General features: G+C 40.8%; 1 protein-coding gene across 11 annotated transcripts in view; it reads left to right on the forward strand.

Annotated features, from left to right (window-relative positions):
- Window positions 1–15,618, forward strand: part of PRKG1 (protein kinase cGMP-dependent 1) — a 668,505-nt gene that overhangs the window by 188,779 nt on the left and 464,108 nt on the right. For all 11 annotated transcript variants that reach the window (XM_083614092.1, XM_083614085.1, XM_083614091.1 and 8 more), the window contains one exon: window positions 14,285–14,451. In XM_083614092.1, coding sequence (XP_083470218.1) covers window positions 14,285–14,451 — 167 coding nt within the window. The remainder of the gene's footprint in view (window positions 1–14,284; window positions 14,452–15,618) is intronic.

Raw genomic sequence — 15,618 nt, forward strand, 5'->3', positions numbered from 1 at the left:
AGGAAGCATTTTTGTGCTAATTTATGACATCCTGGCAATCTGCTGCATTTATTACAATCCCTTCCAACTGGAAGTGCCAAATTGTTACTCTTAAATGGAGAACACAACCTTAAAGGTTTATTTTTCCAGAATGGTTGCAGATATAGTGGTCATCTTAAAAAAATAAAAAATAAAAATACGTTGTTTTATCTGCAGGCATGAAAGTGAAGTAGTTTACACTGGCTGAGAAGAGATCTATTGCAATTTACTGCTGACCTAAGTGCATTCTTACATTCTTGTAGCAGCTCTTTCGTTCTGTTCTTTGTTATGGCAGATTATGTTCCTCAATGTTAACTTTTAGTTTGTAGGATGAGAAAAGGCATGCAAGTGAGGGGAGCTGTAAGAGTGTTTAAAACAGGGGTCAGCAAACTTTTTCAGCAGGGGGCTGGCCCAGTGTCCCTCAGACCTTGTGGGGGGCTGGACTATTTTTGGGGGGGGGATGAATGAATTCCTATGCCCCACAAATAACCCAGAGATGCATTTTAAATAAAAGGACACATTCTACTCATGCAAAAACACGCTGATTCCCAGACCATCCATGGGCCGGATTTAGAAGGCAACTAGGCTGGATCCGGCCCCCGGGTCTTAGTTTGCCTACCCATGGTTTAAAAGGATAATGGTCAGAAGGTGACTTCCAGTGTGTTCAGTAAATTTCAGAGGTTATAATCTTTTGTTCCTGGGTGCATTCAGGGCCAATTAGTACACTTTTGTAAGTTTCCAACTTTGAAAAGAAACTTTTGCTATGAAGAGGCTTTAGGTTGTCAGAAAAACTTGAAAATTGTGGTAACACAAGGTAAAACTCTTGCAGTCCTGCAACCAGCTACTGTACTTGCCTAGTTATTTGTAGTAGGCATGAATCTCTTCCACGTGATCACACAGGAAAACCTTTATAAATTGGATAACTATCCCCCCTTCTTTTTCTTGCATGCCATCTATGTGGCACAAACATGGGTGTGTGTGGGTAGACAGACTGACATGAATGTTTGGGCTAGTAACTTCTGTGGGCTCATTTGCAAGACTGAGAGAACAGACTTTGCAGGCCTTCTAAACACAACTGCTAATTATAATTACAGAAAACCAGCAGTCCTACCATTAGGCAGAATGATTGAGGCACAGAAATATAGACACAACATGTAGGCTAATAACTGTTAAAGCATATATAATAGAATAATGATATCATTCAAAAAATAGAAAGAAATCTATTAGAGTTCATATATACAATATAGCAGACTAGTGGCACAGAACATCAAGCCATGTGTTCAAGATAGCCGTGTGATCACGTGACCTGTGTGTCTGCTCATTTTGCTGTATCCGTGCTGCTAACTGTTGATGGAGAACTTCAGAGTCCCCGCTCTCCCTTCTAGTGGTTCTTTATCTCTAAAGTGGATTAGGACTGGAGACATTCATAGATGGAAAGAACCAACAGTCCAGACTAGGGAAGAATGGCAAGCCAAACTGCTGGACTATACTGAAATGGCAAAAACTGACTGGGAGACTCAGGAATCAGGAAGATAACGACTTTTAAAAAGAATGGGAAAAATGCATAACTTACTTAGGAGACCATTGTAAACAAATAAAAACATTAGCTGGACTTTAAAAATAACTTGTAAAGACACGAAAGACATGGATAATTTAGAGAGATGAAAACTGTGGAGAACGTAAATGTCAGGGAATCAGGAGCAGGAGCAATGGGGAGAGAGGAATTGGAGAGTGAAGGGGAAGAATCCGAGGGCAGCGTAGGGGAGTATGACAGTGGCCCGAGAGATTCCATGAGCTTCTCCAGCGAATCAGAAGATTCCCAGAAGGGGGCGCCGATGGTCAGGGCAAGGGGGGTCCCAGGGGGGACGCACCAGAAACAAGGAGCCAGAGGGGAACCCCAAAACAGCAGTGGAGGATCGGGACCAGTTTCCCCACCAGAGCGTAGTGGGGGGGAAGAGTCACATGTGTCAGGGCCAGCGTCTCCTCCAGAGAGGGAGTCAGGGCTGACCACGCCTCCATCGGAGAGTGGAGGAACGGAAGGGAGGTCAGTTGCAGCTAGCCCCCCCGAAGGGGGAAGCAGTGACAGCAGCAGTGAAACGGTCAGGAGGAAAGCTGCTGGCTGGGCGCGCGCGCCAAGTTCAAATGTGCAGGCGCGCGGGACAGCAGGAGACCCGGATGGGGAACCAGCTCCTAAAGCCCGCCGGAGGGAGGGAGAAGGCTCAGGGGAATCAGCCTCAGAGGAGGCTAGAAGGGGCGAGACCCCGGCGGGCAGGCGGACCCAGAGGAGGAAAGAGCAGCGGAAAAGGTGGAGCAAGGCTAGAATCTTAAATTGGTGTCAAGGGGGAGGAGACTCAGACGGAGCATCAGCGGTCTAACGGTTGAGACGTAGAGCTGCGCGCTGCGGCTTTGGAAGTGAAACTGAACTTCAATAAAGACTTTTGTACTTAACAACGAAGCAGCATTGGTCCTTTGTGAGCTGGGACCTAGGGTAGCTCTGACAGTAAAGATATGTAGTCTTAGAAAAATTATTTTAAGGACCCTTGCAAGGGATGGGGGAAGTCATGAGATTCAGAAAATCTCATATATGGATATGTTAAAAAGCTTTTCTTCTTCGTTGTTTTAAATTTGTTCTTGTAAAAACAAAAACAAAAATATTTCGAATAGGAGTGGAGACATTCAGAGGACTGCCCTCTGTAAAGTAGGACACCTGGCAACCCTAGGCACCAGCCAAGGGTTTTCTCTGCCTCTCCTGCCTGCTCCACACTTTTGTTACAGAGGGCAGGGCTGTGTGTTCTCTAAGATAGCTGACTGCATTTAGGTGCAATTGATGATCAGTTTTCAACAGTCTTAAAGTAAGATTCAAATGTCAGGCCAGTCAGCTTTTATCAGGGTGGGGGCGGAGGGCGGGCAGCATCTTGTCCTTTGTTTCAGGTAGCAAAATGTCTTGGGAGCTGTTTGCCTGGGGCTCAATACTTCCATGAAGCTGTTCTTTCATTGTTGGAATCAATGGGTTTAATTCCAGATACAAGTGAACTGGTAATCAGTGAAGGTTAGTCCATTAGAGTGAATGAGAAACTGCCTCATCACTCTCATTCTGCCCTCATCTGTATGTTGTGTTGTTTTTTTTACATACAGCCAGTCAGGCTCTGTCTGTCGTTGGCTCTGGGTCTTCCTACTATTGGTCACTCTTTTTTCTATCATACATTCCAGTCTCAGCCCTCACATTCAAAATAGACTCTGGATCTGAATTCTGATGGATGCTGGCCTATTTACACAGTACTTGGTGTGGGGTTTGCAGTACTGTGCATTTGTATGTAGAATTTGATGCTTCCTTTTCAAATTGTAACATTTGCAAACTTACTAACCCTTCGGGTCCTATACAAAATTAGCCAGTTTGAAAAAAGGAAAAACCAACCTACTTGTTAAAGTGAATGTACTTGATTCACACAGGAATAAACAGTAAATTACAAAGACAAGGTAAACAAGGTTCTCTATCTTTCTAATCAAAGCAGCAGAAAAGGAGCATAATGTATACAAATGACATTTTGTAGTGGCTGCAGAAGAGAGTAGAATGTTACCCCTTGTTTCTCAATTCCGAAATACATGTATCAGCATTTAACAGTCCATGTTACAGCTGCATCTCAAGTGCAATCAAAGAAGGAAAGGGGGAGGGGGAAGAATTGTTGCAAGTTGTCTGTCACTCAGGATAGTAGAAATCTTTTGAGATAATTTAATCAGTTGATCCTTCTGGCTCTGTGAGTAGGTCTCCTGGGTATACTCCCCTACAAAGAGAAACTAGCAAGCCTAAGAAATCACTAAGCTGATTCCCCACTGGCATTTGAACTCCAGGTTTTGTGGTGGAATAAATGACAGGTAACTATATTTTATTTCAATTAGGAAACAAAAAGAACATAGTAAATCACAGGTGTATCTGGTCTGGGGTGGTCAAGTGTTGACTGACCATGTCCTTATTTATGACTATATTCCTTTCTCAATTTGTTCTCTATCACAACCAGCATTATTTCTGCTGTCATATACTTGTTAAAGAGATGCAGAGCTCAAAGAGAGTCTTAAAAGGTTCATTAGCCTTTTGAGGACCTAAAGGGTGAATCATCATCTTTTCAGACAAAACAGCTCAGCTTCCATTGAGAATTTAATCTCCTAAACACGTTCTGGAAAGGAATTTCCCCAATATAGAGCATAATACAATACAGGAAAGTTTGTAATTACACTAAGCCATGCGTTTTAAACTTGTAACATTAAATTTTAGTGTTGATGTAATATGTTTTATTAATGCAGCCTGAATATTTATAGCATCAAGGAAAGAGAAGGGAAGGAGACACCACAAAATGTGATGTTCATAATTTTTCTCATGGAAAAGTCAGTATTAATGAATTAGTAACCTCTGTTTTCTTCTCTGGTAAAGTGCCTCTAAGATGGTGCTGGCCATACTTCCTACATGCAGACTTCTTAGGGCAGGGGTACCCAATGTGGTGTCTCCAGATGTTGCTGGACTATAATTCCATTCACCCTTCTCCTTCTCCTTCTCCTTCTCCTTCTCCTTCTCCTTCTCCTTCTCCTTCTCCTTCTCCTTCTCCTTCTCCTTCTCCTTCTTTGGCGATCACTTGTAGCCAAGTAAGATTGTCTTCCATGAACACAGTCTTAACTGTGGAGGCCATTTCTGGATCCACACATCCTTCCACAGTGGAGACAACGTAGGTTTCCAGACAGGAGTTTTCATGGTGAGGGTTTGCCATATTGACTAACCCTGTCCTAAGACCTGGAATAGTCCCTCTTGGAATCATGCAACCAATGACACTTTGCATGTGCTTCCCTTCACTGTCACAGGAGGTCAGAGCTGGTATGCTGAGGTAAAAAGGGTGCATATCGTAAAAATCAAAATGTGGCATTTCCACATTGTACCCCAAGTCTACTTGCAACTACTTCATCATTATGCTGACATTGAATTTTTCTGAATGAGATAAAAAAGTTGGAAACAGATTGTATTAACTATGTGTTTTGCTTTGTTTTTAAAAGCTAAATATTAGATAATGGTAACTAGTATATTCAGTTGGATTGTGTGTGCTTAATATAGAAAACAACATCACTGTATATTCAAATCCTGGAAAGCAGTGTTCTTAGTCTTGGCATCCTTTGGCCATGGGAAAGCTACCAGAAATCATTTTCCCCTGCTGCCAGATCTGTAAGCCTTCCAGAGACAACCATCCTCCTTCCTGTGTCCTAACAATTTGTTACTTTGGCTTTTCTTCCCTCCCAGTTAAATCTTGTCAGATTGTTTTACAGTCACATTGTTTACACATTTCATTCTTGAAACTTTCACACACACAAAAGTTTTAGCTGCTGTTAGGGGGTGGCCATGTGACCTGCTTTTAAAAAAAGAACGGTCCTCTGTTTGAAGGGCTCCCATTCCAAGTCCACTTTAAAGATTAAGAACCTTGAAGTTGTCCACCAACAGTTAGCAACACCTGGATGGCAGACTGAGCACACAGGTCACCTGGTCATACTTGGTTCCCCACTATGATGAGATCTATTACATTTCTATTTAAATTATAGTAATTATTGCTAATTTTGCATATATACTTATGAATCACCATATGCATATTTTATCCAAATCTGAGCATTCTGAGTCATAATTCAGCTCTCAATGAATTGTGTATGTTAGGTAGGTTTGTTTGTTTGTTGGTATTTCTGCAAATCATAGGATTCTCCTGAACATGTTGATACCTCCCTCTTGTTTCTTAGTTTCTTAGCCATGTTTTGGCTCCATTTCTGTCCGCACTCACCACCTGATTTCTGTATTAATGTCACTGACTCTAATTCAGGCTTAGGAAATACTTCTCTCTGCTTTAAGCAAAAGAGTTCACAATGATCACATATGTTCTTTTAAATTTCACTTTCAATAGCAGCCTTTAAGTAGAGCAAATTAGTGACTTTGCCTGCGCTTAGTGAAGTCAAATTTCCCAGTGACCTTTGGTAGGAAGAATTAGCCTCCAACTCTGTATGAATGACGTTGTCTAGTTTAATTTGGGAACCCTAATAATTCCACAGGTAGGGTGGTGGAATGGGATTAAAGTGAGACAGATGCTGCAGTGTTCATTTTCAATAAATTAAAGTGAAAAAATATTTTCTCTGGGTTTAGGCCTGTATCATTTTTCAATTCCCTTTCGAAGTGACTTCCATTTCTAAAATAATGATACTCACTATTGTTTAGAAAGTTGTCTTGGTAAACTGGTTGATGTATAATCTTATTAAACCTTCTGCAATAGATAGCTTTGGGGGGAAATATTAGATACATATGTGGTATAGAGGTCTATCAATGAAAATGAGGAATGATAACCAAACGATGCCTTAACATGCCTGGGTCAAACAACACTTTCATGCCCTGCTTGCAAGTTTCAGAGACTTCTGGAGAAATGGATCTTCAGCTATTCATAAAATCATAGGAATATAGGAAGCTGCCTTATGCTGTCAGATCATTGATCCATCTAACTCAGAATTGTTGACACTGACTGGTAGAGGCACTCCATGGTTTCAGATGAGTCTTTCCCAGCTTAATCTGGAGATGATAGGGGTTGAACCTAGAGCCTTGTTTTTAAAGTATGGGCTTTACCACTGACCCATGGCCCTCTCCCTTGCAGCAGACTCCCATCCAGGTACTGACTTAGTCTGGTCCCAGTGAGCTTCCCAGATTAAATGGGATTGACCTTGTTTAGGGCAGTACAGCCCCCACAAATCCAGAGAAACAATTCTTAAATTTTAAAGATTTCAGTGCTTTGGCTTGAAGACTCTAGTCAGTGAGGAACAAAATACATGTTAGAATCTCCTGCTGTATTAAGTTGCAAAGCAGCAGTGCAATGAAAATACAAAGGTTAGCCTGTCACCAGCATCTGTGTTAATTTTATACTGGGTTCATCTGCCATCAGGAATTGCCATCAGGAATAAGGAGGAATGAAAGAAAGGTCATGCCTTCACCTTCCCCCGCCTCTTCATTCAAGCAAACAAACCTGCCTTCACTCTCTGTGATTCCAGACTGTTGCCACTTTTCAATGGCATTCAGTCACGTACCAACAAACTCAGGTTGCATAAATATAATTGTGTGGGTCGCATTGCACAACAAACCTGCTTCCCCGAAAGGCCCCATTCACTTTGGGCTGTGGTCTCACCCACCACCACTGTGTGGTCCCTCGCAGATTACTGTCAATATTGCCCTACACAAAAAAATGAATCTGCACTCCTGGATTAAATGAACAAATAAAGAAATGTGCATTGGCTGTATCCCCTCTCTGCCCTTTGGAAATGTTGACAACCTTGGTGTTCGTGCTTCTTTAGAGCTGTTTTTGATGTCTTTTGTGGTACAAAACTCAGCTGAAATTCAAGCTCGGTTGTATGTCACGACACCTTGTGCACCTCCTGAGCTGTTAAAAGTCTGAACCCCTTAATATAATGTAAACTCATCAGGTGTTCAATCCAGTTCTGAAATTCTAATCTCTGCTCTTTTATGCTTTGTGATTGATTTAGAAAGAGATGCTAATTAACTTTTGTCATAATGTTTATTATATGTGACTGATGCTATTAACCCTACGAGGAATTAAAACGTCCACATTGTCCAAATGTTTTCAAAAGACTTCCATAAACAGTAATTGTGCTCTGTATAATTTATGTATAACTGGCAGATTAACTCTACTCAATCACTGCACTGTGAGCAAATTACCTGCTAATTATACTAGTCTGAACTTCTCTTGTTTTCTAAGTGTACAGCACTTAATGGTGTTCTGTATCAGTGATCACATTAAACCTTTCTAGTCTTATGAAATGCAAAAAAGTGAGAGGCTTACATTATCTTTTGGTATTATTCCCTGGAAAACCAAAACAAACCACAACCCCCGCAAATCAGCCAAGCAACAGTCTGTTCCTCCCCACAACACCCCCCCCACAAAAACACCCAACACATCACCCTCCTCAAATTGTAACAGGCAGCACTTCCAAATGCTCTCCCTTCCCATCATTCCCCCAGTTCTTCCAGACACCTATCAGGCAGTTCCTCTTCCTTTCCTTAAAAAAAAATAGAATAGAATAAACAGTCAGCTCAGCTGTGCAAACTGGAAAGCAAAGCACCAGCTCCAAGCGCCCTTCTTTCTTTCCTATTCTAAGAGTGCCTCTGGGGCCAGGTGGAGTTCAGAGGCATTTTGGGGAGAAGACAGTGACTGGAAACTTAAGCTTTTCTCCCAATGGTAAAACTACATATCAGTGAACCATAATAACTCCCCAAATTTGCTACTAATTAGGAAGGACAGGAAGCATGGGGTGGTGGTGACAATGGAGATGTCGGGGGCACCTCTAAACACAACTTTGGTGGCCCCAAGGCTAAATGAATATTCCCAAAAGCCTACCTTCCTTGAAATGTGTCCAGTAAAAATGGTAGGCTTGTTTAGATTGTCTCTAATAAACTCATCCTTTAGCTCAGTTCAATGAAGTGGCTTTTTGTTTCCAAAAACAAAGGAAAGTACAGTAGCCAAAGGCTATTTGTTGTCCCGAAAAAGAAAAGCAAAGGATGAGTTAAATGTCTTATTTCATAGATAACAGAAATTATGTAAAACTTAAGCACAACTGTGTGGGTTTGGTTTTTAATAAAGCATGATATGAGGTTCAGATACTTTCAGAACTGTCCCTAATATCAATGTATTTTTATCTGAAGTAACTATTCAATTATACAAGATGTAAACTGCATTTCATTAAATGCTCTAGAGGAAATTAATCACTGCTGCTTGGCAGGTACCTGGGAAAAATGTGAATGTACAAGATTTGCAATGATGCTAAGCTGCTCTCATGGTCTCTGTAATGAATTAAACCTCACCAAGATGAAAAACACGTACTAGTTGTATTTTAATTAGTTATCTGCCATAACACTGTGTACAACTAAGTAAGGCAAAAAGATTCTTCCACCGCTGCTACACTTCTGCTGTTGTTCTTTTGACTAAAGTACATGGTAGGATGAATGAACTGAGCGATATAAGATGGGACTTAGGAGAAACATGATCAACTTTTGAAATTGAATCAAATGATAAAATTGTGGTTTTAAGTGTGAGATTACATGAAATCAATACAGTGGTACCTCGAGTTAAGTACTTAATTCGTTCCAGAGGTCCGTTCTTAACCTGAAACTGTTCTTAACCTGAAGCACCACTTTAGCTAATGGGGCCTCCTGCTGCTGCCATGCCGCCGGAGCACGATTTCTGTTCTCATCCTGAAGCAAAGTTCTTAACCCCAGGTACTATTTCTGGGTTAGCGGAGTCTGTAACCTGAAGCGTATATAACCGGAGGTACCACTGTATATGGAAACTGTGAGCACACAGAGCTTTTATAAGCATCGGCAGTTGTAGAAGTGTTGCTCACAAATGACGTGTGTGTGCGTGTGTGTGAGACAGAGAGTGTATGCAGTGGCCTAGCGTGGGTTGTCAGCACCCGGGGCAAGGCAAGTAATTTGCGCCCCCTAACCCATGGATTTTAGCACTCGAGTCTCTTCCACTAGAGAGCTGCGAGTGCGAGCGCCCCCCCAGATGTTGCGCCCGGTGCGGCCGGCCCCCCCGCACCCCCCACGCTACGCCACTGAGTGTATGAGAGAGATGCCAACTCCAAAACTGTTTTAACAGGGAAGTCTTGAGATGCAAATATCACTTTCACTTGGAATTTGCTGGTGTGAATTTTGAGGGAAATTTGGTTTAGATTCCATTTTAATGATGCTGCTATTATCAAGAAACATCACTTGGTTGTACAAAGAAACAGTATAATTGCAGCCGTTCTACAAAGCACTTGTCTACACCTACATACTTTGCAGTGTGATCATTGTATATTACATTATATATAATAACTTTTTAGTAAAATGCACAACATTTGTTTGTGTTTTACATGAAAATTCCTGCCAGTGTAATATTTGGGGAGCAGTGGTGATGATAATGGGTTTGAGGAGACCCAGAGGCACACGGGTCAATAAAAAAAAGGTGGACATATCATTCTGGATCTTTGCTCCACCAGCAACGGTGCAGCCATTGTAGAAAAAGTTTAAAATGAAGAAGAAAGAAAACACATTATGTATGACCTGTGTCATTAATGTGGCACTATCATTTTTGTAAACTGCTTAGAGGTCTCATTACAATCAAAGGGCAAATATACCGGTATTTTGTTCAATGAATGTAGGACCCTCCGTAGACCAACCCTAGTAGTGTCATTGTTTGAGAAGCTGTATCATTTTACTAGCAAGAAATGTGGCTTTAAATATTTAGGTGTGTTTCAGTTCACTTCTTTCTGCAGAGCTTTTCAATCCCCCCCAAATGCTCAATTTGAAGTTTATGTTAGCAGCAAGTTTATATAAAAAAATACTGTGCATAATATTTAATTTGCTTGTGGGATTTGTCCAGGGTGCAGTTGTCCAATTACTGCAGGAACCTTTCGCTGTTGTCATTCTCAGTTAAGTATTGTTTGTTTACAATTTTTGTCTAAAATCCCAGCTTGCAGGGCTAGCACAAACCATAATTTGCAAGTTTGGGAGGAATTTCCGTGTGCAAGGGGGAAGATAAGAGAGAATCTTTGAACACATGCCTAATTCCAAGCTCTTCAACACAGTGCCAAATCGTACTAGTTTGCCATCATGTCTGAACTGAGCCAGAGATGTCAGTCAAAGGTCACAGTGGGTCAAGGTATACAGAACTGGAAAACAGTTTTTATTTGATCAAAGACAGAAGAATAGCTAGTGGAGATAACTGAAAATAATTTTTATGCAGTCTGCACAGCTAACAAGGCAAATAATCCTACTGACCAGAATTTGAGAAAGATGTACTAAACTAAAGGAAGATCAGGGAGAAGGAAGTTTCTGTACTTTCAATAAAACGTTACAAGAATGAATTTTAAAAGAATAAAAGAACAAAGATCTTTGTATTGTGGTTGAAACTTGAAGGACATACTGGAAAGAAATGTTAATAACCTACAGCTATGCACATTTACCTGGGAGTAAGCCTCAGTGAACACTGACTTACATCTGAGTAAACATACATGCATTTATGTTGCAACTGTATAATATTCTATAGATTGAAAGTTGACTGTTATTATGGAAGAAGAGCAATGTGGCTTTGTTCTCAAATAGGTTACCTTGGTGTTCTTGTGAAGACGCTTCTACCATATCAATTGGGGGGGTAGAGACTATGCGATGCATTAAATATAATTATGCATGCCACTTAGACTCCTGGCCATGTCTAGCTCTAGCAGCTGGCATGGCTGGGCATGTGCTGTATGATCCAGACTGGTTCAGCAGCTAACCAAAGTGACAGCATGCAGAGATGTCCCCAGAGGCACTGCAGAGGAGATAGTATTGAAAGACTGACTTGTATATCTTTTTGGAAGAGTCACAGATTACATTATGTGTATTTTTTATATATAAAAAAGAACAATACTTCTAGTTTGTGCTGTTAAAATGCCAAGGTGTACAGTTTGGTGAGGTGATTAAAATACGGTTGCAACAGACTATCTGATAGGGCAGCATACATACTCTCCAACATTTCTGGTGAAAATAGTGACATCCAGTGCTATTTTTCTAGAAAAAGAGGTGCTGGAACTTACCACGAGCACCTCCCTCACTCTCTTAGAATGGCCATGGTGCCCACCTGAGAGGTTCTGGAACTGAATTCAGGTGAGTTCCGGCTGGAAAAAGGCCATGGGGATGTCCTATTCCATACCCTCCAACATTTCTCTGATGAAAATAGGGATGTTCTAGGGAAAAGTGGGACATTCCAGGATCAAATTGGAAACCAGGATGGCTTCTGTAGATTCGAGACTGTCCCTGGAAAATAGGGTCACTTGGAGAGTCTGAGTGTAACAGCATGAGAACATACAAAGCTTGAGGATGAGCTTACTTATGCTGAATGACCTGATGATCAGCTCGGTGCTATGAATGAAGTAACAACAAATTGTAACTCATTACGAAGACCATTGCTCCTAGATGGGTGCCCCTTAGTTAGAAGGCTATGTATAATATTGTTATGAGTTTTTTTGTGAGGGAGAAAAGAAGGCTGTAGGCTTGAGCCCCGCTTCAAATTCCTGGATACAGCATGGATTCAATTGCTGGAATAGCCAGGCCAGCCTTGTAATGGTCCGTTAAGTAAGTATGGGTCGTTAAGGTAACAAAGGGAGTGGCTCTGTGCCAGAGGAAAAAAACGAGTGGGTCTCCTTCCCTCAACTGTCTGTTTGTTAAAAAGACAAAAGGCCAGATTTTTGGAGAGTTGAGTGATGTGAGCTAGAAGCCAGAAGCAAAACCAGCAGGCTAGAAAGGTAGAGAGAGAGAGACCTGATTTCTGTTGGAATCCAAGGCTATGGCTATGGGAGAAGCAGGACCTCATCCAGGCTATCACCTCAACACAGGAGGATAGCCTGGCTTATATGTTAGCCTTTGCTGGATCCAGGGGTTAGAAGAGTCCCAAATTCATAACACTACCTTGTACTCCCCAGCAACACCAGGAGAGCCACAAGTTTCCTACCTCTGTATAAGTTTTTGAAAAAAAAACTGAGGGGGGGAAACAACCTTCAAAATATAGTTCTCTAAGCAATTAAACCAGCCAACCTTCTCTCCCCTGGTTGGTTGGAGAATCTAGGAAACAGCAGATGTTTCTGCTCCGCATATTGTATGTGAAGTGCTATTTGCTTGCACCCACAGTCACCCACATGCTCTCCCTTAATGTTGAAGCTACCTTGAGACCATAAAATATTTATTTGGCATATATTTAAATAATAACTAAAGGCAGGATTTGGCAAACAAAATTAACCAAGAATCTCACAAATACACATGGATGTATGATATTTATCTTTTGAATGTTACCATTTATAAATTATGTTCTTTAAGCCCCTGTTTGTTCACATTTATAATTTTCAGATGCTCATTTGCACAAAATCCCTTAAGAAGCTTTTAAACAATTATTGTCTGTAATCTTTATGTTGTTCACTGTATTATCAGATGGATAAAGATAGATTTGATAGACATACTGGGGGAAATTCAATATGTAAATTATGATGACTAGAGCACAGTTAACATTTGTGCTTGAGTGATTCAGAGTAGTAGATAATTCTTCAAGTCTTATGCTGATGCTTCATTAAAAGCTTTGTAAAACATTATGAAAAAACAAAGGGATTGGTCCTACCTGCATTGTTGAGATACTGAACTATGGGGATTTTTGAAAAGGTTATTCAAAAATTACAGAACTATTACAAGTACCACTGGGAAGAACATGGTCCTTTTAACGGTTATTGAAAAATATAATTACGAAAAGCTATGTGGTTACTCTATATTTCTTTCATTAAAACCAGACGACCTCAAACCTTTAAAGAAGTTTTTATGTAACTAAGATACCTCTATAATTTTTTGTATTTGAAGCTGGGGGAACTGCTGAGGTAAAGTTGGTGGGAGTTAATACATGAAGTTATTGTTGTTCATAACAACATTCCGTATTTTTCACTCTATAAGACGCACCAGACCACAAGACGCACCTAGTTTTTGGAGGAGGAAAACAAGATTTTTTTTTTTTTCTGAATCTCAGAAGCCAGAACAGCAAGAGGGATCGCTGCGCAGTGAAAGCAGCAATCCCTCTTGCTGTTCTGGCATCTGGGATAGCTGCGCAGCCTGCATTCACTCCATAAGACGCACATACATTTCCCCTTACTTTTTAGGAGGGAAAAGGGGAGTCTTATAGAGCAAAAAATATAGTAGTTTTTCTTGCGGAGATGTCTGAATTTTGGACTGCTTTATTCCCACAACATGATTGCAGTTTTTTGTATTTTTGACTAAGAGAGAACAATTAACAAGTCCCCAGTTTATGTGCATTCTGTTTCAATGGGTGCTAAGCATAGACCTAGTAGTGACAGTATTTGCATAACTATCCTCCTCTTGTGGTTCATAAACAGGAAAGGTCAATCTTAAAAACAAATTCTGAACATACAGGTGTTCAGCACCCCACTTCCCACCCCCACTCCCCTGCTTCTAGATTTAGATTTTGTGAATAAGTTGTATTGTATATGCATGCAATGGTGTGTGTGTGTGTGTGTGTGTGTGTGGTATGTGAATTGTTTGTTATAAGTATTTTCCCAAACTGAAAAGTAAGAAGTTTTTTTTTTAAAAAAATATTTCACATCACACAATGACATTCACACATGCTGCTTTTGGGAGTTGATTAGCACATTTTGACATATCTTTCCTTTCTCTCCATAGGTCAAAGGATCTAATAAAGGAAGCTATTCTTGACAATGACTTCATGAAGAATCTAGAACTGTCACAGATCCAGGAGATTGTGGATTGTATGTATCCAGTGGAATATGGCAAGGACAGTTGCATTATCAAAGAGGGAGATGTCGGTTCACTGGTATATGTCATGGAAGGTATGTCGTACAGCTGTTTCATTCATATATATATATATGTGTGTGTTTTCCTCTTAGCTGCTTCCAGAGGGACTATCGCTATATTACATGGAACATTCCATAGTGGCTAGAGGAGGCTACTCTTATAACGCGTTTCCACTCATTGCATGTTGCTTTCATACCCAGTATGGTACTTTAATACTAGAATCCATTTTTAACTATATCAGTAAGTGCAGCATATCTGCACTTACACCAATTCAGGATTGGGAAATCTGTGGCATTCCAGGTGATTATTGGCCTCAGTCTCCTATTATCCTTGACCATTGGTCCTGATGGCTGAAGCTGATAGAACTGGAGTTCAACAACACCTGGTGCAAGGGTGGGCAGAATTCATATTTTAGTGATCTTTTTTGTTCTTTGCTCAAACCCTGAGATTTATGAGCCAGAGCCTAGTGCAAAAGACACACACTTAGATGTAAAGAATTCTGAGCCCAGGACTTGTTTTGAGTTCTAGAACTGCCTGGAGCTCATAGTCCACTCCTTGTTACCTTCAAGGATTCTTCATTTCAATGCTATAATTTAGGGTGCTGTTCTTAAATAACTACAACTAAGAACCCCTTGTCTATTTCAAACTACCCAGAGACCTTGCAGTAGATCCATATCTGCCCACTCCTGGTCATTAGGGCTACAGGTAACCCACCCTGATTACAGTGCATTGTTTTGAACAATACCGCTGAAGTGAGAGTGTTGCAAATCTAGTCTCTTTCACTTTGAGTGAGAAACCATGTGGTGGTGTGTGGTACCCTGCTGCTATACAGAGGTTGTGAACACACTTATCTGCAGATTGGGTGCAGGGCTAGAGTACATATTGAGTGAATGGATTGGACTACACTGGGCAGAATCCAGTGCAGATTTTTGTTGATACAGACACAACCTGAGGATTGCTTCCTAATATAACAGTTTAGAACACTGCTATATTGTGCATATTCAGCTGAGTGAAAGGCACACACATTGCAGAACTACTTAGGAAATTTAACTATGCGTATTATCTAGATGTATATTTTAATCACGTTTGCATGATGTTTTCAGATCTGGGGATGATTCACAGTTTCTGTGAAATTCTAAACTGGAAAGCGGACTTAATACTTTGATCATACCCTAGGGTTGTCATATTTCAAAAAGTAAAAA

The sequence above is a fragment of the Podarcis filfolensis genome (genome assembly GCF_964270895.1).
Source record: "Podarcis filfolensis genome assembly, chromosome: 5".
Taxonomy (NCBI): Eukaryota; Metazoa; Chordata; class Lepidosauria; order Squamata; family Lacertidae; genus Podarcis; species Podarcis filfolensis.